This window comes from Periplaneta americana, chromosome 17 (assembly GCF_040183065.1).
Source record: "Periplaneta americana isolate PAMFEO1 chromosome 17, P.americana_PAMFEO1_priV1, whole genome shotgun sequence".
In the NCBI taxonomy this organism is placed as follows: domain Eukaryota; kingdom Metazoa; phylum Arthropoda; class Insecta; order Blattodea; family Blattidae; genus Periplaneta; species Periplaneta americana.
In genome coordinates, this window is record NC_091133.1 from 7,244,229 (window position 1) to 7,272,209 (window position 27,981).

At 37.0% G+C, this 27,981-nt stretch overlaps 1 protein-coding gene across 2 annotated transcripts; it reads left to right on the forward strand.

Moving 5' to 3' along the window:
- Positions 1–371: 371 nt before the first annotated feature.
- On the forward strand, positions 372–27,277 carry LOC138693327 (golgin subfamily A member 6-like protein 7). 2 transcript variants are annotated; one of them, XM_069817225.1, is made up of 13 exons: positions 372–529; positions 3,418–3,691; positions 4,001–4,063; positions 7,388–7,450; positions 13,407–13,481; positions 13,700–13,804; positions 17,164–17,238; positions 17,565–17,669; positions 18,348–18,422; positions 19,087–19,191; positions 24,898–24,972; positions 25,204–25,308; positions 26,372–27,268. In XM_069817225.1, the coding sequence occupies exons 2-13, from the start codon at positions 3,419–3,421 to the stop codon at positions 26,894–26,896; spliced, it is 1,644 nt and encodes a 547-aa protein (XP_069673326.1). In that variant the 5' UTR covers positions 372–529; position 3,418; the 3' UTR covers positions 26,897–27,268. The 2 variants fall into 2 exon arrangements, with proteins under 2 accessions (XP_069673326.1, XP_069673327.1); XM_069817226.1 differs by lacking the exon at positions 7,388–7,450 and having other exon boundaries at positions 26,372–27,277.
- The last annotated feature ends 704 nt before the right edge of the window (positions 27,278–27,981 follow it).

Sequence of the window (27,981 nt, forward strand, 5' to 3'; positions counted from 1 at the left end):
AGAAATGACATTTCTTGCAGTAATTAAGAAAGACAATCTTTATCACGCGATGAGTGGATTGTTATGCAACCTCTCTAGACACGATAACAAGCTCTTGACTTCTGGTACCAGTCACGTGATTTATCTAATCTATTATCTTAATAATATATATTTTAAAATGAATGTCACTGCGTTATCTTATCGTTACGTTTTAACTATATTTAATAATAATCCTTTCTCCTATTGGCTATCTTCAAGCTCCTCTTGTATGATCCACTCTTCCTTGTTTGTGTAAGCTGTCTCACAGCTTTATCTGGCTGTATGTTAATCGGTAGATAAGGCACTATATAACTCCACAGAAGCAGGATTGCATCACTAATCATTCTCGTTTTCAACGAAGTGGTTTTTGGTTCGAACTTCTTCACTTTTCTCTCCGTGTAGAAAGTCTTTGGACGATTGTGTTGAGAATTGACCAGAACTCCGTCACTGTTGGTAGCACCGTTCTTCGTGTCGCTGAGTGTTAACATAACTTCATTTTCAATTCACACAGGTAGGATCTGGCTGTGTAACAACAGCTTCTTCTTCATAATCACATATTATAACGACGTAGAAATTGATCGTATAGATTTGTATAAAAAGAGACGAAAGTAGTTGCTTTACAATGAATAGCCTGTTTTTCATATGTGGATTGGAAGGAAATGAAAATTGATACATTAAGAAATAAATAACTATTCAACAAAGATTTTATTCTGAGTTTTCACATTATGCAGCAAAATTATCAATAAAAAAAATTATAAACGGAAAGTACTAAATTATAATACAAAAGTTTAGTGAAAATAAATTCTGATCCGAAATGAAAAAAAGAGATAAATACTTAAGTCCTAATTCTCCCATAATAACAGCAGTGGCTATCTTCAGACTAACAACTGGACATGACCGTCTGGCAGCGCATCTCTGAAGAATTGTAATTTATACATCACCAAAACGTGTTCCGTGCAGAGAACAAGATTTAGCTATGAACTTGCATCACATACTGAACTGTAAAGCTATCAATATTTCAGAGAGAAGTGTTAATGACATCACAGACATTTTCTGATATGTTAGAAAACAACTCATGGGGAAAATCCAATGTTATGAGCATTCCATTAATTAGGTAGTGAAACAATAGGTAAGAATTGCTAATATAGCAAAGGTTAATGCCTTTGTTTCTTTTAAGCAAAGCCATTGACTAGTTCGTCCTTTATTTCTTAAACGTCTATAATATTAGTACTTAATTGTTTTTTGTTTTAAACTTCGTGGGCGGGCTCAATTTACACCCCTTCCCTCTTAATGACGCCACTGGTCACAAATAAAGGTGTACCGCCAATTTAGGAAATCGGAAGTCACTGCATGTTTATTTAACCAGTTTCTTTGTGAGATACTCAAGTCTGTAGCCGAATTTTAATAATAAGTGATAAAGTGCATTTAGTTTTAATTAACATGATAATAATGGAGTGGCCAACAATGTTTTTATTTGAATTAGTTAGACCTATGAGTGAAAACCTTGTTTGAAAGTGATTTCCGATGGGGGTTGAGGTTCAAAATTAAATAAATAATTACAAAATAATCACACAAAAAATATGCAATCAGGTCACAGGCTACTTTTAGCAGAGATTTAGACTGCCAGAGATCAGAATTACAGATAAAACAAAATTTCAGCGTCAAAAGTGGAACTTACAATAGAGCTTTTAATCATATTGATTTATGAAAAGTGGGGTTGGATTTGCTGTGCACAATAAAGACGTATTGTTTTATTTATCCTGAATCTTGTTTGCTGGTGGTTACACGTAGTTTAACAGCAGAGTCAAATACTTGAAACATTTGCCTGAAAAATGTAGGAAGCATGCCGTCTCAAAATCAGATTTATTAAAGAGATTGAAATAAGAATTTTTAAATTTGTTATTTAACGACGCTGTATCAACTACTGCTTTTTTTAGCGTCGATGGAATTGGTGATAATGAGATGGTATTTGGCGAGATGAGGCGTAGAATCCGCCATAGATTACGTGACATTCGTCTTACGTTTGGGTGAAACCTCTGAAGAAAGCCAACCATGTAATCAGACCAAGCGGGAATCGAATCCATGCACGAGGGAAAATCTGGATAACAGGAAAACGCGCTACCGCTTGAGCTACGCTGGTGGCTGTGAAATAAGTTTATTTTAAGTAAAATTAACATCAGGTACAGCTTGGTGTTGGCAGCAGATCTTCCATTCTCAAGCACAGTGAATTCGTGAATAAAAAAAAGAGATACATTGTTCCGCAATTCCCCTGTATTCTGTATTCTGAGATGATTTACTGTGACTGGCGGTAGTTCGCGTTAACAGTAGAGATCTTGCTGATCGTTTCTCTTTCGCACCATTCGCGACAGTTTGCTATTTGACTCTAGGGTAGGGACTGTGGAAATAAAGTTACTAAGAAATACAGAAAACTGCTCTCTGTATAGAATCTTAGAAAGAGAAGAAGATATTCCTTCAGTATTACATTTCACTCAAACCCGGAAAATCTTAAAACTTTATGAAGGTTGTCTATTGTATTTGGAAATTGAGTGATTGATTTCGGCATCTTTCTCTCTCGAAAGCCTTGGCATTCTTCTATGGTCCAAGTTTACTCTCTGTTCTTGGATTCCTCTTCCATGAAAAATAAATTCCATACTACCGCTACTGTAAAGGGAGAAGGTGAAGCAGACACAAAATAAACTACAATTTTATTAAAGTCAATTAAAAAAAACAAAATTAAATTGTATAGCAAAAATATAAACAAATGGCCAAGAATGTATCAATACTACAAACATTAATCTAAAAACGAAAGAAATCCAAATGATAAAATTTATCTTAAAACTGTGTGTTTCACAGCCAGAAATCTATGATTAGATATATCTATATATTAACAATATCTGCAACTTCTGACATAAAAGGTGACATGCTAGCAATATCCAGGCCTTGGTGATTATGGTATTGATCTAGCACTGCTGATATTTCAATATGTGTAAAGGAGCAAGTGTAGGTTCCCACTGTCACGAACTTGTAAAGTTGTTGCAAGTTTTTACATGTCAAATTATTGTATTGAATTACAAAGGGAAATCAGGAATAAATGTTAAGGTAACCTAGACACGATTTATGTAAATAAGGTAAAGTACATAATGTATCACCACAAATATGATATTATGAAGCTAGCCCTTGATATTAGTCAGCACAGTGAAGTTGTATTATTCCGGTCTAACACTTTCAGAACAAATGTTTACGTACTTAGTAACATATTTCACCAAAGCGAAGTATTTGATGCACAGAAGTGACCTTGAAACCTGTAATCCCACATATCACTTACAGTTCCTTAAGATAGGTGAAGTAGCTGTTAACAGAAGGTCGCTAGTGACTTCTGTTGTTCTTTCTGGTGTGCAGTATGGCAAAACCCAACCCAATACCAGACCTCAAACAGCGAGTGAAGACCCTGGAAGGACAGGCACGTCTGTTGCTTTCTCTCATAGAGGAGGTGAGGGTCCTCAAGGAGAGGATGGACTTGTGGTCCCTGCATGACCTGGAGGCGAGGAAGGAAGAGGAGAACGTAGGGAGCAGCAACGACCTTAATGAGCTGCAAGAGAGACTGAAGCTGAAAGAGAGGGAATTGAGGGAGACGCAAGCTGAACTGGAAAAGCTGAAAGAAGGATGTGAAAGGGTAAGAGATACACTGTTGTCATATTTACGGTTACCACTGAATACCTTAGATTCGGTCACAGTTAAGGTTTTATTCCATAGAACTATTTGCTCGTACCAGACATTCACAAAATGGGTGATGTGGGAAAATGAAGAGTTAAGACCAATTGTAGACCCAACCACGTACAAAATGTGAAGATAGTATTAGAATTTCGTGTTGTTTAGTAGTTGACAGTACATTCAGTAGTTGGTTGTGTGTTACTCTGTTTCTCATCGCACTGCCACCTTACTGACTGGGCTATGTCTGAACCTGATTCCTTTGTGGTTACAGGAGAAAGTAGAACTGAGGCCGAAATATGAAGGAGAGCATCAGTTGCGGCTGGAGCAGGAAGAAGTAAGTGATGAGTTGTTACCATGGTTACAGATAGAGTGATATTGGACTGTTGAGGGTACATTAAAGGTTGGAGCGGTAAACACGAAAAACTTTAAAAGAAGCAGACATGCAGATGCTAAGGTGTGTTGAAATGGACACTGAATTGACTGATAAATATGGGTACTCCATTATATATCACGATGTAATAATAATAATAATAATAATAATAATAATAATAATAATAATAATAATAATTTATTTTAGCTGGCAAAGTTAAGGCCGTAATAATGTTAGATAATAGAAAGAGATTATTATGAGACAATTTTGAAAATACAGCACTTCAGTATCAGGATGCATGTCTAAAGGAAGGAGTAACAATGTAGACAGTGATAGTTTAAGTCAGTATGATTGGAGTGAAATGTTAAGAAGGTTATCTTTTAAGCTGTTTTTAAAAGTGTTTATTGTCTTGCAGCCCCTAATACTTTGTGACAGGGAATTCCATTGTCGCGAGGTGGATACTGTAAAAGATTATGAATAACGAGATGTTCTATGAAGAGGTAGGCTTAACGCGCCACAGATAAGTGATCTGGTATTTACGTCGTGGTTACAGTATAGATAAGAGAAACGAGACGAAAGGTAATTTGGTGTTGAAGTGTGCAGAATTCGAAAGAGTAATGATAAGGAGTGTAAAGTTCTACGTTCTTTAAGTCGGAGCCACGAAAGACTTGCGAAGGACGGTGATAAATGTGATCGTATAGTCGGATGTTGCATACGTATCTGACTACATATTCTGAACTCGCTGTAACTTGACTGACAGATCAGAACTTAGGTCACTTAACAAAAGGTCACAATATTCGAAATTCGGCATTACTAGGGTTTGTACTAGGGTAAGGTTTAGTTGCTGGGGCAAGAAGTTTCTTGAGCTACTCAAACAGTGAATGGAGGAACAGATTTTTTTATTGTTTCTTTAACTTGAAAATTCCAATTTAGATTATTATCGAAAAAGAAGCCAAGATTTTTTACGACAGATGAATGAGGGATTAGCGTGTTGTTAAGGGTAACAACTGAAAGATTACTGTTATTAAGAGAGTTAACTAAACGCTTATGGCCAATAATTATAGCTTGAGTCTTACTTGGATTAAGTGCGAGTCCGAAATTGGCCGCCCAAGTGGAAACAGTGGCTAGGTCACAATTCAACTTGTCAATTGATTCATTGATCGTATTGGGTCTGGAATGTATGTAAAGTTGTAGGTCGTCGGCATAGAGGTGATATCGGCAATACTGTAAGTTCTTTGATACATCATTAATGTAGATAGAGAAGAGTAGTGGTCCTAATACGGAGCCCTGCAGCACTCCCGCCTTTGTGCATCGCCATTGGGAGAACTGATTACCAAGTGAAACACACTGTTGGCGGTCACGTAGGTAGCAGTTCATCCAGCTCAAGGTATTGTCTGACAGGTGCAAAGTCTTCATCAATGCAAGAAGCAGGTCGACATCAGCAGAACTAAAGGCATTCCTGAAATCGAGAAGAGTTAGTGCCGTTACTTCACCCCTATCCATAGCTTCACGGATGTCCTCAATCACTTTAACTAGGGCTGTACCCAGGCCTAAAACCCGATTGATAGTCATCAAGGAGTTTGTGTTCGTCGAGATAGTTCGTAATGTAGTGACAATACTGGCAATATCTCAAAGACGAAAAGGGCGATAGCTAAGTGACAGGAGGTCGAGGACAGTGATAAGGTTTGAGTGGATTAGGTGAGGGGCTAGCTAAAGTGTGATTTATATGGCGCTGCTTCTATTTGCTTTGAACAAGCTTCCTTCTTCGCCGGCCAATTTTCTGGCAACATTTTCTAATAAAGCTGCTTATTTCACTCACTAGCGTATTATTTTGAATTCCCATGGAATAAAATACACTCAATGACAAGTTGAACGTGTCCAACATTAATGCTCAGTCAAAGGGACACTCTGTTGCAATGCAATGTTGTTGTTTCGCTTACTCTGGAATCGACCTTGTCCTTACTCAGCACTGCTACCTGACTCCAGCACTCACCTACCTCATTAATTCCTGGCTTAGTTGCCTCATGAGTAATGACTTATTGGTGTCACTTGTGAGGTTCAAACCTGTCTTCGTACAATTGACTGAACAACAACAAATATAAGTTATTAGTCGATTACCTGAAGCATTGGATTTCCACGCTGATAACCCGGTTTTGAATCCCGGTGAGTCCAACTATAATTTGTCGCGGACAAACACGGTGCTTACTAGTAGGACTTCGCGGTTCTACCGACGCGACGTCTCATTATTATTACATTAATCATCGTCACACTGATTTTGTCCAATAAACGTGACAGAAGTTTGTGTGTTAAACTTGAAAATTTGCTTGTTGTTTATTGTAACTCAAATTATGGACATGAAGTTGTGGATGAATAAGTGCAAGTGAAACAAGTCTGTAGAAGAGAGAAACTACTTTTCCAGTGTACTTTGTGAAGTTAGTTACTGATGGTCTTATGGATGTTTACTTTATGAATTATGGACGATTCAATATAATTTCAATGCCTTTTATTGCCCTAGAGTCTTTATTGCTTTTAGAGTCTTTTTAGGCGCCTAAAATACAATTTTTAGTGCCTTAACTTCCGATGCCTGCTTATCAACATATATTTATGTTGTACTTAGGAACACAAATACAACGTTGAACATAACTATACAAAAATGTTTCAATAGTTGTAATGTGAAAAATAATGAATTCGACAATATGTGTCTGTTATTTTAGAAATTAGCTTCTCAAATCTGGACTCTGTATTCGATACAAACACAGTGATATCATTTTACTAGTTCAAGCAGATTTCTCACTTTTGTTTTGATGGCAGTGATAGACGAGAAACTTATTTAGCATAAATACAAGGTTGCAAATAATAATTATCAACAATTTACTAGCTTGTTTTGGAAACCCGAGATATTATTGCATTCCTTAGATAAAAAAAATAGTCAGTGCTGTGGGAAAAGAAAGCACATATAGTTTCACCATTTCATAATTCATTCAGAGTTTTCTGCCCAATGGTATGTCTTTCGCTGCAAGTTCAACATTCTGCAATCTTTCCTTTATTAGTTACTATTTCCTCGTACCAGGCATTCACAAAATGGGTGACGAAAGAGTTAAGACCAATTTGTAGCCATGTGCAAAATGCGAAGATAGAATTAGTAATGTAGTGTTGTTTAGTACAATATATTCAGTAGTTGGTAGCCTACAATATATTCAGTAGTTGGTTGGGTCTTATTCTGTTTCTCATCGCACTGCCACTCTATTGACTGGGCTATACCTGGACCTGATTCCTTTGTGGTTACAGGAGAAAGTAGAACTCAGGCAGAAATATGAAGGAGAGCACCAGTTGCGGCTGCAGCAGAAAAAGGTAAGTGATGAGCTGTTACCGTGGTTACAGACACAGTAATTGGACAGTTCAAGGTACATTGAAGGTTGGAGCAGTAAGCACGAAAAAGTTTAAAATAGCCCCACACACAGGCAATATAGAGCGTTTTCAAAATGAGAAATTAATTGAATGATAAGTATGGGTATTCCACTATATAGTCTATTAATTACTACGTAAAGACAGTAGCAGTACTGGCAATATCTGAAACACGAAAAGAGAGGTAGCTAAGTGACAGGATGCCGAGGACAGTGATAAGTTTAGAGTGGATTTTATTTAGTAGGTTATTTTATAACGCTACATCAACATCTCAGGTTATTTAGATTCTGAATGAACTGATGATAATTCCGGTGAAATGAGTCCGGGGTCAGCACCGATAGTTGCCCAACATTTGCTCATATTGTGTTGAGGGAAAACACCGGAAGAAACCTCAACCAGGTAAATTACCTAGACTGGGATTCGAACTCGGGCCAACTGTTTTCGCGGCCAGAGCAAGGTTAGAGGAAATAAGAGGACATTGCTATCCCATTTACCTACATTAAAGTTGTAACAAATTAATAAGCATCAAAATAGAAATTGAATGTTTTAGTACACGAGTGAGAAATATCTGAACTTTGATACGTATTGATTTTACGTCTCAGGACATAACAGCTCACAAGTATGTAATTTTCTGAATTCCCATTTGGCGATCTTCGGTAATGAAAAATGTTCTGAGTCCTAGGAAATGAGCTCCGTATTGTATTGTATTGTATTTATTAACATTCCATGTATTCATACATTGCTTCACAGCTAGAATATGGAACAAGTCAAAAAAATTAATACTATTATAAAGTCTTAATTTGTAGTCACAGTCTAGATGAAATATATACAGACGAGGCCTACAACATAGTCTGCCAGTACAACACAAAGTTTTAGTATCAATTTCATGAACCGTTATTCAACGCCATGAATTCACCTACAGAATAGAAGGCGTGAGAAATTAGGTACTTCTTTAATTTGGCCCTAAATTATCTTATGTTTTGAGTTTCATTTTTCATATCGTTAGGAAGGCTATTAAAAATTTTGACTGCCATGTAACGCACTTCTCTTTCAAAGCACGATAGACTTCCCGATGGAGTATGAAAGTCATTTTTTTGAAGTGTATTTATGCTATGAACTGTTGCATTAGTTACAAAGATTTCACGATTACATACGAGGAAGATTATTAATGAAAAGATATACTGACAAGCCATGGGCATTATTTGTAGTTTTTTTTTAATAATCCTACACGATTTTCTGGATTTGGCATCTACTATAATTACTCTCTTTTGTAATAGAAATATACTGTTACTATCCGTCGAATTTCCCCAGAATATTATTCCAAAACTCATTACCGAGTGAAAGTATGCAAAGTATATTGTTTTTAAGGTATTGATATTTACTATCTTTTGCATAGATCTAATAGCAAAACATGCTGAATTTAGTTTGGGGTTAAGTTCTTTAATATGATTTTTCCAATTTAACACATTATCGATTTATAAGCCAAGAAATTTGTTTGTTGTTTCTAATAGGGATCTATTGTCAATTATTGCGCTATAAATTTGAGAGGTTGAATTTGGACAGGATTTAAATTGAATTGTTAGTTTTATTACAATTTAATACTAATTTATTGACTGAGAACCAGTCACATATTTTGAAGAGAATTTCCTCTGTTGAAGAGTGGAATGTGTTGGAGTTATTGGCTGTAATTACTATACTTGTGTCATTTGCAAATAATATGGGATGACCTACATCCTTTATTAGAGGGCAAGATCATTTATGAACACTAGAAAAAGTAGGGGACCTAACATTGATCCTTGAGGAATTCCATTATTAATAGTTCCTCATGCCGAGGCAGATTTCATCGCTGTATTGACTTCGACTTTCTGTTTCCTGTCTATGAGATATGAGTGAAACCATTGGTGTGCAACATCTTTAATTCCATAATAATCTAATTTAGCTAGCAGCATTTTATGATTTATACAGTCAAATGCTTTGGATAAATCACAGAAAATCCCTCCAACTTGTAATTTTTTATTAACTGCCTCCAGAATTATTTCAGTTAAAGTAAATGTTGCATTTTCCGTACCTTTATATTCCCTGAATCCAAATTGTTCTGGGACTAAAAATGTTGTACCTTTCTAGATGATGATATCATCTTTTATACATTACTTTTTCAAAGATTTTGGAGAAGACTGGTAGAAGTGATATGGGTCTGTAATTTTCTGGAGACGTTGTTTCTCCCTTTTTGAAGATAGGAATAACCACTGAATATTTTAATCTCTCGGGAAATATACCATTGAACATTGAATAGTTACATAAATAACTTAATGGCCCAGCTATAATATGTGAACTCGCTTTTGATATTTTGCTTGTTATTTCATCATACCCTGAGGAGTTTTTTGACTTTAGATTTTTAATAATTGCAATTATTTCTTGTTTGTTTGTTGGAAATATTTGAATATTTGGGAATTTTGTCGGAAAATATTGTGTTAAAGAATCTAAACTGTTAGTAACATTATCTTGGGGGATGTTGAGGTTATCAGTTATTGTAAGAAAATATTTGTTAAATATGTTTGCAATTTCATTTGGGTCTGACGTTTTTGTATTGTTAGATATAAGGGTACAGTTTGTTACTTTACTTTTTGATCGTCCGCTTTCTTTTTTAATTATGTTCCAAGTTGTTTTGATTTTATTATCAGAGTTTTGTATTGTTGTATTACAGTGTAATTCTTTAACTTTTTGAATTACTTTGTGTAATATTTTTGATTAATTTTTATAATGTTGTTTTAAGTTTGTATCATTACTATTTCTGCTCTGTATGTATAATGATCTCTTGGTTTTGCATGAGATTTTAATACCTTGTGTAATCCATCTATTGTTACATATTGTTTCATTTTTATACTTTACAGGAAAACTGGATTCAAAAATATTTAGAAATGTTTTATGAAACTCGTTGAATTTACTATTCATATCACTTTGACTGTATACTGATTCCCATGTTTCATTTTTAAGATTTATTTCAAAATCATTTAATGATTCCCTGTTTATATTTCTGAATCTCACTTTAGTTGGTTTTTTTGATGATGTGTTAATATTTATACTTAGGAGTTGAGCATCGTGATCCGAAAGACCATTAATTATTGGGGTTGTTTAAGATATACCTATTTTTTCTTTTCCGATGAATATGTTGTCTATTGCAGTAGCTGAATCCCCTTGTATTCTGGTCGGAAAGTTTACTGTGTAAATTAAATTGAAAGATGCTAGCAATGAATTTAGTTGATCTTTCCCATTGCTTTCTGTTAGATAATCGACATTGATATCTCCACAAATAATACATTCACGTTTCAGTTTCTGTAAGTATTCTAGTTCTTTTCCAATAAATGAATAAAATTTTCGTACTCTCCAGATGGTGCTCTATATAGACATATTATAATGAAATTATATGTTTCATTTTCTAATTCAACAGCACAAATTTCTAAATCCCTCTCTTTGCAAAAATATGAAAGATCAATATTTTTAAAATTAAGGTCAGATCTGAGAAATACACTCACGCCTCCATCCTCAAGAGTAGTAACAGAATGTAGCTAATTGGCAATATACCCAGCCTGCTATGGATTATGTACTGGACAGTACATGATCTATGCCCATTTCCTTTTGGCTCTAATAATGAAAATCTGGATTAGGCCTACATATTGGGAGGGCAAGTCTAGATCAGTGATTCCCAAAGTATGGGTCCCGTCGCCCTGGGTTGTCATGTGTAACCAGCTGAGGGATGGATTATAAAATAAAATAAACAACGCCTTATTAACATACATATTTTTTACACTTAGGAACAAAACACAACGTTCAGTATAACAATACAAAAATGTTTCAATAGTTATAAGGAATATATATATATATATATATATATATATATATATATATATATATATATATATATATAAGCAATAAATGTGACTGTTTTTGAGAAATAAATTTCTCAAATCTAGACTCTGTATTCCCTAACATACACAGTGATATCGTTTACAAGTATAAAAAGAATTTGCTGCAAATCCAGCATTCTCAAATCTTTATTTTTTTCTGCCTTCCTCTTATTCTCAGCATATGATCCGAAAATTTTATCTTAATGTTGTCTATCACCTGATAGGCTATCTTCTTCTGCCACGAACTATTCTCCCGTTCACCGTTCCTTCCAGTGCATCCTTCAGTAGGCAGTTTCTTCTTGGCCAGTAACGCGGCCAAATTCTTTTTCTCTTTCTGATCAGTTTCAACATTATTCTTTCTTCACCCACTCTTTCTAGAATAGTTTCATTTCTTATTCTCTCTGTCCATTTCACACACTTCATTTTTCTCCATATCCACATTTCAATTGCTTCTAATCGTTTCTCTTGGTTTTGTCGCAATGTCTATTTTTCTGCCTCATCACACAATACCCCACTCCACACAAAGCACTTCACTAGTCTCTTCCTTAGATCTTTTTTTTCACATGTCCGCAGAAGATGCTCCTTTTTCTATTAAAAGCTTCCTTGGCCATTGCTATTCTCCTTTTGACTTCCTGGCACCAGCTAATGTTACTGCTTACAGTACACGCCAAGTATTTGAGTAGTTGTCCACTTGTTTTATTGCTTCATTCCAGATTCGCAAGTAGGTACATATTGGAACGATTTTTTCTTTAATATTGTGTGGAATTTCAGTCAATTCAGCTTTTCTGTCTAAAAACGGATTCAGTATCCATCTATGACTGTCATAATAATTGTTTTGAGTTTCTTCTGGATGATGGTCAGTAAGATATTGTTTAAAACTGTGTAATTTGTACTTAAATTGCATGTCTGAAAAAGAAAACTCTGTGTTTGTCGTGTCATACAGTAGGCTACATAGCTAAATTTACAAAGATTTATTTGAGCTCCTGGGATATAAATTGTTATAACTAAAAAAATTATTAATTTTGAGTTTCTACCAGGTTCTCGTCTGTGAGGTTGTTAGCATTAATAAGTGAAGTGACAATTGTATTTCAAAGATTAGTCAATAGAAAGGCGATTAGGTCTTATTACAGAAACAAGAATCGCTGCGCCACTACTGGTGTAGCGGTATATAACTCAAAACTCCTGCTAGTAGCTTCCCCGCCAATCGTGTGCTTCATTGTTATTGTTTAGATTGAAGTCATCTTTGTATACATCTACAGAACCATTTTCAAATTGTACTGATCATTTCAGTGAATGACGAATTCGAGTGGAATGGGGGAAGAAACGTTTGCGTCATAATTCGATACATAGACTAAATGAGCGAAAGCTAAGATAGATCGTAATATTGGGAACGTGTATGTCACAAAAAAGGATGTGCTAATACCTGCTAAAGTGTTTGAATATAAAATCTGTAGCCGAGTTAGACGTTTAACATGTATATATGTAGTCGTCGGGGGTTGTAATAAAAGTCTGGCTCAAAAATGGGTCCCATCTTCAAAATGTTTGCTGGCAACGACTGGTCTAGATGATCCACGGCAATTTCTTTTAGGGTTTATGAAAATCCGAATTACGTTGTGGGAAGTTAGATCATTCACGGCCCATTTCTGTATGGGTTTATCATAAAATACGAATTAATTACAGTTTGTTTTGGTAGTGTATTCGCCCTGTGGGCCATTTCTTAGGAGTTCATTATAAAAATGATGATTATGTTCCTGCATATTTTCAATTAATTTGAGGGCACATAACATTTATTTAACTCTTTAGGGAAAACCATAGGCAGGATGAGAGGTTTTACTTTAAAGCCTCTATCCAAACATTATACGTTGGTAGCTGTTGTCTCATTTCCTGATGCTGTATACAGGCCATCAGCTTGATTCTTTCATGAAACCTGTTGCTTCAAGTCAGACTGTCACCTAACTAGCTGAGCTTTCTCTGATCCAGAATTGTTTATATTACAGAGTTACCTGAATCTGCTGGGGAAGCTGAGACATGAATTGGAGGCTGAGCGGGAGATGAGGCGCCAGCTGGAAGAAGTAAGTGTGAGCTGTTACATTATTATTATTATTATTATTCTTATTATTATTATTATTATTACTACTATTATTATTATTTATATTATTATTATTATTACTATTATTATTATTTATATTATTATTATAAAATCATCATTATCATCATCACAGTAGTCATGTTTGTAGTCAAGTTATCGACATCTGAGGTTCTTCTCAACCAGATTTGCTATTAATTACAGAGTAAAGAGGAGGCACTGCGAATTCTCCGAGAAGAATTGCAAGCAAAGGAGGAGGGACTAAAGAAAATGGTAGAGGAAGTGCAAGCGGAGTGCCAGAAGACAGCAGTAAGTGTGAGCTGTTGCCATGGTTACAGTTGCTGAGCAATGATTAATAGAAACTGTTACAACACAGATTGCGACCAGCTGCAAATGGAAAGCAAACTTAATTTCAATAATTTCGAGGGAAAAATTGTTCCGGAGCCGGGTATCGAACCCGGGACCTTTGGTTTAACGTACCAACGCTCTACCACTGAGCGTTGGTACGTTAAACCAAAGGTCCCGGATTCGATACCCGGCTCCGGAACAATTTTTCCCTCGAAATTATTCAAATCAACTTTACTGGGAGTTGTACCTGAAATCTTGATTTGCATAATACACGTCACTGTTCGTTAACAGAAAAACCACAATTTAAGTCCCACGGAGTTAGTGTGCACTCGAAGTTGGTTGCTTGACAGTTGTCAGCCCACTTTGAGGTCTGTGGATATAGAAGGAAAAATTGGATCGGTGTCGGTTAGAGTTCCCGGGTAGCTCAGTGGTAGAGCGTTTGTACGTTAAACCAAAGGTCCCGGGTTCGATACCCGGCTCCGGAACAATTTTTCCCTCGAAATTATTCAAATCAACTTTACAGGGAGTTGTACCTGAAATCTTGATTTGCATAATACACGTCACTGTTCGTTAACAGAAAAACCACAATTTAAGTCACACGGAGTTAGTGTGCACTCGAAGTTGGTTGCTTGACAGTTGTCAGCCCACTTTGAGGTCTGTGGATATAGAAGGAAAAATTAGATCGGTGTCGGTTAGAGTTCCCGGGTAGCTCAGTGGTAGAGCGTTGGTACGTTAAACCAAAGGTCCCGGGTTCGATACCCGGCTCCGGAACAATTTTTCCCTCGAAATTATTCAAATCAACTTTACAGGGAGTTGTACCTGAAATCTTGATTTGCAAACTTAATTTCAGTTTTCAGACTAGACCTGCTACAACAAATACTACTGCTAATACTACTTACATTACTGTAGTTATGGCTGGTGACATTAATTACTGTAGTTATCGCTACTGTTAGTAGTACAGTACTGACATTACTGTAGTTATGACTTCTGTCACTACTACTGACTGTAGTTATGCCTACTGTCACTACCACTAACAGGACTGTAATTATGGCTACTTTCACTACTACTGACATTATTGCAGTTATGGTTACTTTTGTTACTACTGACATTACTGTAGTTACGCCTACTCTCACTACTACTGACATTACTGTAGTTATGGCTACTGTTACTACTACTGTCATCAGCTTCACTTAGCCTAGTGGAACTGTCACCTAGCTGACTGAGCTTCCTCTGACCAGATTGTTTTCTCAGCTGCAGAAGCAAAAAGCTTTAAAATAGCCAGACGTGCAGACGCTGAGTTGTGTTCAAATGGGCATTTAATTGAATGGTAAATATGGGTACTCCTTTATATATCACAATGTAGTGACAGTTACTATACTGGCAATGTCTGAAAGACGAAAAAGGCGATAACTAAGTGACAGGAGGCCGAGGACAGTGAGAAGGTGTGAGTGGGTTAGGTGAGGGGATAGCTTAAGTGTGATTTATATGGCGCCGGCCAATTTGCTGGCAAAATTTTCTAATGAAGCTGTTATTTATTTCACTAATATCTTATTTTGAATTCCAATTGACTGAAATACACTCAATGACCAGTTGAACTTGTCCAACATTAATGTTAGTCAAAGCGATAAATCGGTTGATTTTACTAGCACCTTGCAAAGAAATGCGATGTCAGGATTTCAGGGAATGAATCTCCGAACAACTGGTGAATACATCTGCCTTCAGTGCACGCACAAGGGGTGATATAGGCAGCTGTCTACAAACTATATTTGATAAGACGCACGTGCGGCATGATGTGTTGTACTTGTCCTGTGTAATTGGGTTCTTCAATCTAGTTCCTTAAAAAGCAATGGTTATGTCCTCCGGGCTTAAGATGAAAGGAAATAATTGTTCCTCCTGCTAAAGGAAAAAATGTGAGAGAACTGTCGTTAAGATATTGCACTCTTATCTGTCATGTCTAATGAACGGGTTCGAAAACTTAAAAGAAAGAAAAGAAATTGGTGTGTGGTAAAACACTATTAATAAAAAGTCAGCTGAAGTTCTTAATGGCGTCAACGATCACACTAAAAAGTTTGCAAAAAATATTTTGCTGGAAGTTTAACTGTCCAATCCCACCTCCTCTCCCTGGGTTAGGAGGCACAGATGGATAGAAATATTACAATTTAAAGTAAATGCGAAAAAGAATCTGAGGCTCGATAGGAGAATACTATGGACAATGTCATGGAGAGTAACAGTCGTATATGTAATTGAGTTATACCACTTTACCACTATTTTCATCTAGTTGTTTATCGAAGAAGTGATGCTTTGTCTTTCAGAATCTATCTCTTTTTCAAAGAAAAAAAAGTATAGTTTCGATACCATAATATATTGGAAATTTTTTTTGATGAAATTCAGGAAAACTTAGATAAGAAATTGTCGACGATTTCTAAATCCAAGCACACACAAAACCTTAAATTCTCGAAAGTTTAATAAATCCGCATTGTAAAACTTTACCTCTCAACAGTTCATTAAATACACAATTTTTTTTGTGTGAAGTGTTGTGACCCAGATATCAAGTTTCCTTACAAACCTGTTGGTTTTATCTTTGGCTGTTATTGTATTAACATCTTGACCTTCCAAATTAGTATTGAAAGTGTTTGAAAGATAGCCTACATCAGCAAGGAAGGCACGTCTAAGAAGCAAAATAGAATAAATTGAAAAGTAAGTTTGCATATTCGGATCTCTCATCATTCAGTACGATACATTAGAAGTTGGCTGCTATCGCCTGGTTTTCAGTAAAATCATAGTTTTTTCGATTATATATGGATTTGTATTTTTCGAATGGGGTACATACACGGTAGTGGGGGTGGGTGTTGCAAAGTAAAGTCTCGCAAAATGTATACCGCATCATAATAAAATTTGACGGACACTGGTCTAGATGACCAATGGCCCAATTATTTTATGGCTTATAAAAATCAAAGCATGGCCTATTTGATTTAGGGTTTATCATGAAAATGCGAATTACATTAAGTACTGGTAGTGTATTCGATCTTTGGCACATTTCTTATAACTTCATCAACAAAATGAAGATTATGTGTCTGCAGATGTCTAATGTTTTTGAGACGACGTACGTTTTATTTAACTGTTTAGGTAAACCCATAGACAGGGTGAGAGGTTTTACTTTAAACCCTCTATCCAAACATTATACGTTGGTAGCTGTTGTCTCATTTCCTGATGCTGTATACAGGCCATCAGCTTGATTCCTTCATGAAACCTGTTGCTTCAATTCAGACTATCACCTAATTAGCTGAGCTTTCTCTGATCCAGAATTGTTTATATTACAGAGTTACCAGGAACAGCTGGGGAAGCTCAGACAAGAACTGGAGTCTGAGCGAGAGATGAGGCGCCAGCTGGAAGAAGTAAGTGTGAGCTGTTGCCATGGTTACAGTTACGAGGGACTTTATCCACACTATTCAGTCAGTTCTCATTTTAATAATGTTGATGATGATGATAGTAATAGTCCTAATAATTTATTGGATAATATTAACGTAATACTAATTTCTATTATTATTATTATTATTATTATTATTATTATTATTCTCATCATAAAGTCATCATAATCACCCTTGTCATCATCATCATTATCATCATCATCATCATCATCATCATCATCGTAGTAGTGATGTTTGTAGTCAAGTTATCGACATCTGAGGTTCTTCTCAACCAGATTTGTTTTTAATTACAGACTAACGAGGAAGCACTGCAAGCTCTCCGAGAAGAACTGCAGGTGAAGGACGAAGAATTGAAGAAGCTGGCAGAGGAGCTGCAAGCGGAGCGCCAGAAGACAGCAGTAAGTGTGAGCTGTTGCCATGGTTACAGTTACTGAGCAATGATTGATACAAACTGTTACAACACAGATTGCGACCAGCTGCAGTTGGAGAGCAAACTTAATTTCATTTTTCAGAAGGATTACTACTACTACTACTACTACTACTACTACTACTACTACTAATGCTGATAGTGCCACCGCCACTTCTACTAACATTGCTATATTTGTGCCTACTGTCATTACTGTCATTATTGTAGATACGGCTACTGTCACTACTACTAACATTACTGTATTTATGGCAACTGGAATTATTTTACGGCTTATAAAAGTCAAACTATGGCCTATTTACTTTAGGGTTTATCATGAAAATACGAATTACAATATGTACCGGTAGTGTAGTCGATTTTTGGCACATATCTTGTAACTTCATCAACAAAATGAAGATTATGTTTCTGCAGATGTCTAATTTTTTTGAGACAATGTAAGTTTTATTTAACTCTTTAGATAAAACCATAGACAGGTTGAGAGGTTTTACTTTAAAGCCTCTATCCAAACATTATACGTTGGTGGCTGTTGTATCATTTCCTGATGCTGTATACCGGACCATCAGCTTGATTCCTTCATGAAACCTGTTGCTTCAATTCAGACTATCACCTAATTAGCTGAGCTTTCTCTAATCCAGAATTGTTTATATTACAGAGTTACCAAGAACAGCTGGGGAAGCTCAGACAAGAACTGGAGTCTGAGCGAGAGATGAGGCGCCAGCTGGAAGAAGTAAGTGTGAGCTGTTGCCATGGTTACAGTTATGAGGGAGTTTATCCACTCTATTCAGTCAGTTCTCATTTTAATAATGTTGATGATGATGATAGTAATAGTCCTAATAATTTATTGGATAATATTAACGTAACACTAATTTCTATTATTATTATTATTATTATTATTATTATTATTATTATTATTATTATTATTATTATTATTATTATTATTATGGCGGCCGGGTAGCTCAGTTGGTAGAGCAGCTGGCTACGGACTGGAAGGTCCGGGGTTCGATCCCAGGTGGTGACAGGATTTTTTCTCGTTGCCAAACTTTCAGAACGGCCCAAAGGCTCACTCAGCCTCCTATAAAATTGAGTACCGGGTCTTTCCCGGGGGTAAAAGGCGGTCAGAGCGTGGTGCCGACCACACCACCTCATTCTAGTGCCGAGGTCATGGAAAGCATGGGGCTCTACCTCCATGCCCCCCAAGTGCCTTCATGGCACGTTACCTTTACCTTTATTATTATTATTATTATTACTATTATTATTATTATTATTATTATTATTATTATTATTATAAAGTCATCATAATCACCCTCGACAACATCATCATAGTAGTCATGTTTGTAGTCAAGTTATCGACATCTGAGGTTCCTCTCAACCAGATTTGTTTTTAATCTCAGAGTAATGACGAAGCACTGCAAGCTCTCCGAGAAGAACTGCATGCGAAGGGGGAGCAACTGAAAAAGCTGGCAGAGGAACTGGAAGCGGAGAGTCAAAAGACAGCAGTAAGTGTGAGCTGTTTCCATGGTTACAGTTACTGAGCAATGATTGATACAGACTGTCACAATACAGATTGCGACCAGCTGCAGTTGAATAGCAAACTTAATTTCATTTTTCGGAAATGCTGCTGCTGCTGCTACTGCTACTACCACCACTACTACTACTACTACTACTACTACTACTACTACTACCACCACTACCACCACTACTACTACTACTACCACCACCACCACCACTGCCACTGCTACTGCTACTGCTAGTAACATTTCTATATTTGTGTCTACTGTCACTACTGCCATTATTGTAGTTACGGCTAATGTCACTACTACCGGCACCGATATTACTGTAGTTATGGCAAGTGGGCTTATTTTAGGGTTTATAAAAATCAAATTTGTTCTTACTCCCTTCATAAATTGCTTAGTTCCAAACTCCTTTCTAGATTATCAAAATTAAATATGCTTACTTGCTTATTTACTTACTTACATACTTACTTATTTACTTATTTACTTACTGGCTTTTAAGGAACCCGGAGGTTTATTGCCGCCCTCTCATAAGCCCGCCATTGGTCCCTATCCTGAGCAAGATTAATCCATTCTCTATCATCATATCCCACCTACCTCAAATCCATTTTAATATTATCTTCCCATTTACGTTTCGGCCTCCCCAAAGGTCTTTTTCCCTCTGGCCTCCCAACTAACATTCTATATACATTTCTGGATTCGCCCATACGTGCTACATGCCCTGCCATTTCAAACATCTGGATTTAATGTTCCTAATTATGTCAGGTGAAGAATACAATGCGGGCAGTTCTGTGTTGTGTAACTTTCTCCATTCTCCTGTAACTTCATCTCTCTTACCTCAAATATTTTTCTAAGCAACTTATTCTCAAACACCCTTAAACTATGTTCCTCTCTCAAAGTGATAGTCCAGGTTTCACACCCATAAAGAACAACCGGTAACATAACTGTTTTATAAATTCTAATTTTCAGATTTTTTGACAGCAGACTGTATGATAAAAGCTTCTCAACTGAATAATAACAGGCATTTCCCATATTTATTTTGTGTTTAATTTTCTCCCGAGTTTCATTTATATTTGTTACTGTTGTTCCAAGATATTTGAACTTCTCCACCATTTCGAAAGATAAATTTCCAATTTTTATATTTCCATTTCGTACAATATTCTCGTCACGAGACATAATCATATACTTTGTCTTTTCGGGATTTACTTCCAAACCTATCTCTTTACTTGCTTCCAGTAAAATTCTCGTGTTTTCCCTAATCGTTTGTGGGTTTTCTCCTAACATATTCACGTCATACGCATAGACAAGCAGCTGATGTAACCCGTTCAATTCCAAACCCTCTCTGTTATCCTGGACTTTCCTAATGGCATACTCTAGAGCAAAGTTAAAAAGTAAAGGTGATAGTGCATCTCCTTGCTTTAGCCTACAGTGAATTGGAACCGCATCTGTATGAAACTGACCTATACGGACTCTGCTGTACGTTTCACTGAGACACATTTTAATTAATAGAACTAGTTTCTTGGGAATACCAAATTCAATAAAATTAAGATGCTATAAAACAATAATCCTATCAACTCCCCTATATTGCTGCTAAACTTGGATATTAACAAAAGAAACAACAAAATCCCTTTTTAAATTTGAGAACAAAATATTGAGGAAGATTTTTGGTCCCATTCAAGAAAATAACACATGGAGAGTTTTGAAGAACAAGGAACTAATGGATATTTATAAAGATCCGGAAATAATAGCCTTAATAAAAAGTCGAAGACTATGTTGGCTTGGACAAGTTCTACGGCGTGATGAAAACTCTCTTCTACGGAAAGCTTTCGACTATTCTCCAAGATGTAAGAGACCTCTTGGTAGACCAGGTCTCCATTCGCTGGACCAAGTATATGATAATCTTTGTACAGCGGGAGGACGACAAGAAGATCCAGAGAACAGAGATGAATGGCGATATATCGTGAATGAGACTAGAAACCACTTAGATTTTGAAATGTCCCAAAATTGATTTATTGATTGATTTATTGATTGACTGATTGATAAAAATCAAACTATGGCCTATTTACTTTAGGGTTTATCATGAAAATGCGAATTACAGTATGTACTGGTAGTGTATTCGATCTTCCGCACATATAGTTTCACCATTTCATAATTCATTCACAGTTTTCTGCCGAGGGGCGTGTCTTTCACTACAAAGTTCAACGTTTAGCAATCTTTCCTTTTTTTCTGCCTTCCTCTTAGTCTCCGCATATCATCCGTCTGTCATATGATATCTTCTTCGACCCCGAACTGTGCAGTTCTCTATTCCTTCCAGTGCATCCTTCCGTAGCCAATTTCTTAGCCAGTGACCCTGTCAATTTCTTATTCTCTTTTTGATCAGTTTCAGCATTATTATTTCTTCACTCATTCTTTGTAGAACAGTTTCATTTCTTATTTTGTCTGTCCATTTCACACACTCCATTTTTCTCCATATTCACATTTCAAGTGCTTCTAATTGTTTCTCTCGATTTTGTCGCAATGTTCATGTTTCTGCCTTGTACAATGCCCGACTCTACAGAAAGCACTTGACTAATCTCTTCCTTAGATTTTTTCCAGAGGTCAGCAGAAGACTCCCCTTTTTCTGTTAAAAGTTTCCTTTGCCATTGTTATCCTCCTCTTGACTTCCTGGCAGCATCTCATGTTACTGCTTACAGTACACGCCAAGTATTTGAGTAGTTGTCCACTTGTTTTACTGCTTCATTCAGGATTCGCAAGTAGCTACATATTGCAATGAGTTTTTTGTTTAATATTGTGTGGAATTTCAGTTAATTCAGCTTTTCTGTCTAAAACGGATTCAGTATCCATCTGTGGACGTCACAATTGTTTCCAGTTTCTTCTGGATGATGGTCAGTAATATATTCTTTAAAACTGTGTAACTTTATTGCATGTGTCTAAAGGGAATTTCTATGTTTGTCGTGTCATACAGTACACAGCTAAATTTACCGTGATTTATTTGAGTTTCTGAGAAGCAATGTGTTATAAATAAAAAATTTATTAATTCTGATTTACAGCCTGTTCTCGTCTATGAGGTTGTTGGCTATTAATTGGTGAAGTAACAATTTTGTTTCAAAGATTAGCCAATAGAAAGGCGATCAGATCTTCTTACAGTAACTGGAATCGTCGCGCCACTACTGGTGTAGCGGTATAACTCACAACACCTACTAGTAGCTTCCCCACCAATCGTGTGCTATCACTGTTATTGTTTAGGTTAAAGTTATGTTTGTATACATGTACAGAATATCTTCAAGTTGTACTGATCATATCAGTGAATGAGGAATTCATTCAAGTGGAAGGGGGGAAGAAACGTTTGCATGATAAATCGATACATAAGCGAGCGAAAGCTAAGATATATCATAATATTGGGAAGGCGTATGTCACAAAAAAGGGTGTGGTAATACCTGCTAAAGTGTTTGATTAGAAAAACTGTTGCTGTGTTGGGGTAAGTACACGTTGGAGCAACGATTAACGATAAAAGAAACGATCTAGCGGCGCTTTGGTATTATCAAAGAATCAAGTGTTCATATCGGAGCAACGAGGACGCGGGAAGCCAACATTTTGATTTATAAGTAGAAGATATTCTATGCATGCACTTAATGACAGAAGATATATAGGAAATATCAGCTGTTAAGTTCAAGGTTAATATAACTTAAATACGTACAAAATTAAACCCGTTTCTCATTCCAAAGATAGTATAAATTCGTTGTGTTGTGATTGGTTCTTGTGATCACATAACATATGACGAATAAATACACAACTGATCAATTTGCCAATATCTACAATAATTAATTTAATATGCCGAAATAATAATAAATCGATTAATATTCGGATATATTGATAACCACCGGTAATTATACAGATTAATATTATCTTAATCAGAGATCATATAAACGACAAGAGCGAAGAAAATGGTACTTTTTTTTTCGTCGCTTTTATCGTGTATCTTCGCTTTTATCGTTACTCCAATATGCACACCTCAATGACAATGCATGCTTCAATTCTCTCTGATATAGCATCGCTGCTTCTTTTATCGTTTATCGTCGCTCCAACGTGTCCGTACCCTAGACGTTATACTGAACTCATTTCTGAAGACGATAGGAAATCTGCCTTCACCTCATCTTGGGCTTCAACAGATTATTCTTCTCAAAACGCTTACCTTTCGGGACTAATTCGATGGTTGTCGATCAACAACATCGCTGTGAGAACAATTCGGAAACATCAAAGGATCCAAAGTCGGCTACGCTAAAGTGCTTTCTGAACTTGAAAACAAAGAGCTTTAATGCGTGCAAAACTTATTTTTTGAGACATCCGTCATGTCTAATGGGCGGGTTCGAAAAAAAATCCTCTGGAGGAGATCTGTGTGGTAAAACACTATTAATAAAAAGTCAGCTCAAGTTCTTAATGTCATCAAAGATCATACTAAAAGGTTTGTAAAATATATTTTGGTGGAAGTTTAACTGTCCAATCCCACCTCCTCTCACTAGGTTAGGAAGCACAGATGGATAGAAATGTTACAATTTAAAGTAATTGCGGTAGGAGAATTCTATGGTCAGTGTTATGGAGAGGAACAGTCGTATATGTAATTGAGTTATACCACTTTACCACTGTTTCCATCTAGTTGGTTATCGAAGAAGTGATGCTTTGTCTTTCAGAATCTATCTCTTCTCCAAAGACGAAAAAGTATAGTTTCGATACCATAATATATTGGAAATATTTTTTTATGAAAATCAGGATAATTTTAGACAAGAAATTGTCGACGATTTCTAAATTCAAGCACACACAAAACCTTAAATTCCCGAACATTTAATAAACCTGCATTGTAAAACTTTACCACTCAACAGTTCATTAAATACACAAATTCCTTTGTGTGAAGTTTTGTCAACCAGAAATCAAGTTTTCTTACAAATCTGTTGGTTTCATCTTTGGCTGTTATGTTAACATCTTGACCTTCCTAATTACGTATTTAAAGTGTTTGAAAGATAGGCCACATCAGCAAGGAAGGCACGTCTAAGAAGCAAAATAGAATAAATTGGAAAGTAGGTTTGCATATTCGGATCTCTCATCTTTCAGAATGATACATTAGAAGTTGACTGCTATCGCCTGGTTTTCAATAAAATCATAATTTTTTCCATTATACATGGGTTTGTATTGTTCAAATGGGGTTCATTAACGGTAGTGGGGGTGGGTGTTGCAAAGTAAAGTCTCGCCATAAAGAGTGCCGCATCATCATAAAGTTTGACGGACAGTGGTCTAGATCACAATTGGCCCATTTATTTTAGAGCTTATAAAATTCAAAGCATAGCCTATTTGCATTAGGGTTTATCATGAAATACGAATTACAATATGTACTGGTAGAGTATTCGATCTTTCACGAATTTGTTAAAACTTCACCAAGAGAATGAAGATTATGTTTCTCCAGATGTCTAATTTATTTGAGACCACGTAAGTTTTATTTAACTCTTTAGGGAAAACCATAGGCAGACTGAGAGGTTTTATTTTAAAGCATTTATCCAAACATACGATGGTAGCTGTTGTCTCATTTCCTGATGCTGTATACCGGCTATCAGCTTGATTCTTCATGAAACCTGTTGCTTCAAGACCGACTATCACGTAACTAGCTGAGCTTTCTCTAACCCAGAATTGTTTATATTACAGAGTTACCAGGAAGAGCTGGGGAAGCTGAGACAACAACTGGAGTCTGAGCAGGAGATGAGGCACCGGCTGGAAGAAGTAAGTGCGAACTGTTGGAATGGTTATAGTTACGAGGAAGTTTACCAGCTCCATTCAGTCATTTGTCATTTTAATAAAGATGATGATAATATTAATGTTTATTATTATTATTATTATTATTATTATTATTATCATCAATTCATCGTAATCTCGCCATCATCATCATCATCATAGCAGTTATGTTCCTATTCAATTCAGCGACATCTCAACCATATTTGTTTTTAATTACAGAGTGAAGAGGAAGCACGACGGGTCCTGCGAAAAGAACTGCAAGCGAAGGGGGAGGAACTGAATAAAATGGTAGAGGAATTGCAAGCGGAGCGCCAGAAGACAGCAGTAAGTGTGACCTGTCGCCATGGTTACAGTTACTGAGCAATGATTGATACAAACTGTCACATCAGAGATTGCGACCAGTTTCAGTTAAATTACAGTAGTTATGGCTCCTGCCACTACTACTGACTTTACTGTAGTTATGACTACTGTCACTATTGCTGACATTACTGTAGTTATTGTTACTATTACTACAACTGACAATACTATAGTTGTTGTTACTGTCACCACAGCTCACAATACTGTAGTTATGTGTACTGTCACTACTACTCACATTACTGTAGCTATAGCTACTGTCACTACTACTAACATTATTGTAGTTGTGGCTACTGTCAATACTACTGACATTACTGTAGTCATGGCTACTGTCGCTGCTACTGAAATTACTGTAGTTAAGACTAATGTCACTACTACGGATTACTGTGGATATGGCTACTGTCAATACTACTGACATTACTGTAGTTATAGCTACTCTCACTACTACTGACATTACCGTAGTTGTTGCTACCGTCAGTACTACTATCATTATTCTTGTTATGGCTATTGTCAGAACTACTGACATTACTGTAGTTATGGCTACTGTCAATACTACTGGCATTACTGTACATATGGATACTGTCGCTACTACTGACAGTACTGTGGTTATGGATACAGTCACTACTACTGACATTACTGTAATCATCGCTACTGTGACTACTACTGACATTACTGTAGTTATGGCTACTGCCACTATTGCTGATATTACTGTAGTTATGGCCACTTTCACTACTACTAACATTAGTGTAGTTATGGCTACTGTCACTACTACTGACATTACTGTAATTATGGCTACTGTTACTACTACTGACATTACTGTGGTTATGGCTACTGTCACTATTGCTAACAGTGCTGTAGTTATGGCTACGTTCACTACTACTGATATTACTGTAGTTATGGCTACTGTCTCTTGAACTGACATTACTGTAGTTATGGCTACTGGCACTACTACTGGCATCAGCTTCACTCAGCCTAGTGGAACTGTCACCTAGCTGACTGAGCTTCCTCTGACCAGATTTTTTGTCTGCTGCAGAAGCAAAGAGCTGCGGCTGAGTTCGGGCCCGACTGGGATCAGAAGGACAGCCGAGGCATGACTCAGCTACACGAGGCAGCAGAACGGGGTGACACAGACGCTGTGCAGCTGCTCCTGGATGCAGGCAGCCAGGTGAACGCCGTTGATATTGACGGCTGCACGCCCTTGTGGGTAGCAGCATGGCAAGGCTGCCAGGATGCATGCAGGGCGCTGCTGGCTGCCGGGGCGCGGCTGCATGTGAAGGGAGGACCATTTGGCTGCACTGCTCTGCATGAGGCTGCATACCGTGGGCGTCTTGAAGTATGTGAGTTGCTACTGGAAGCTGGTGCGCGGCCCAACGAGCCTGCTTATGCAAACAAGTGGACTGCACTGCACTGTGCAGCATGTAGTGGCCATGTCGCAGTGGTGCGGCTGCTGTTGCAGCACGGGGCTGAGCGGGGGGCGAGGGATAAGGGGGGACGAACGGCCCTGGACTTGGCGCGTCGGTCCAGGCGCACAAAATTGGCGGCCATGCTGCAGTTCTGAGCAGACGCAGTGCTGTCAACACGACAGAAATACCATTATACCATACTAATAATCGGAAATGTGTTGTTTTGGCATCACTGCTCTGTGTGTAATGCAGTTACTTCATTGTTCTAGGTTGTCGTTACTCTCATGTTGTGTGGCTTTGTTGTTGTCTGCTCAACATTTCCTGTCAGTAGTAACCGCCATTGTTCCTGCTCGTAATGAAGCATAGAAAACCAGTTTGATACGCCACTGACGCTTTGTCATTATTATTATTATTATTATTATTATTATTATTATCAATATTATTTTGTCTTTATAATTATTAATGTTCAAATTACTGTGCACAATATTGAAATAAAATTATATAAAATTATTTATGTTGGTATCACTGTCCATGTTAAACATGCTAGTTTTGTGTTATTGTATGATTTTGATACGTCACTTATTCTACAGCATCTAGACTATTTCAAGCAGAATGTCGCATCGCCTAGTATCATAACCATTATACGCCACTGACTGCCGCTAATGTTCCTGGTGCTCAAATGCACATCATTACTACGGTCATCTTTATGACTATATTTATTCGCAATATCTATGAAGTAGATAAGAAAGTGGACTGACGCCATTGGCTTGTGGATATGGAGGGCCAGGACGGGCGTGGCCAAAGGAGAGTTGGAAGGAAGGGGACGTGACTGGCCCGTGATTGGTTGAAAAAAGTGGGGGGGGACTCAATTTTGATTATTGCATAGGGGCGTGTCTCAAATTTGAGTGGTGAATGTGGGTGGAGTGGATTTTCGATTAGAGAATGAGGACGGAGATCTGATGTATGTGAGTGATCGTAAACGGTGGAAAGGTTGGGTGATGCTCGTATGCGAATGGATAATGGGAAAGCGATTAGCGAATGGGGATGGAGGGAATGTTGAATTCAACTGCTAGTGGGGAGAGGGGTTTTGTGAAAGTGAAAGCTTGTTGACCTCTGCGTTTTGTAAGTGCCAAGGTAAATCCCTCGACACGTGTCGAGGTCCATTGTTAGTAATACACATGGTTATAAAATAATGTGGAAGTGAATGTGTGTAGCGTTGGCAAGTGACAAGATAAACAAC

What these genes read in the sequence shown, in the direction of transcription:
- LOC138693327 (XM_069817225.1), top strand. Translation starts at nt 3,419, where the DNA reads ATGGCAAAACCCAACCCAATACCAGACCTCAAACAGCGAGTGAAGACC. An exon ending in TGAAAGAAGGATGTGAAAGG is followed by an intron (nt 3,692 to 4,000) that starts GTAAGAGATACA and finishes TTGTGGTTACAG; the next exon opens with GAGAAAGTAGAACTGAGGCC. An exon ending in TGAGGCGCCAGCTGGAAGAA is followed by an intron (nt 18,423 to 19,086) that starts GTAAGTGTGAGC and finishes TTTTAATCTCAG; the next exon opens with AGTAATGACGAAGCACTGCA.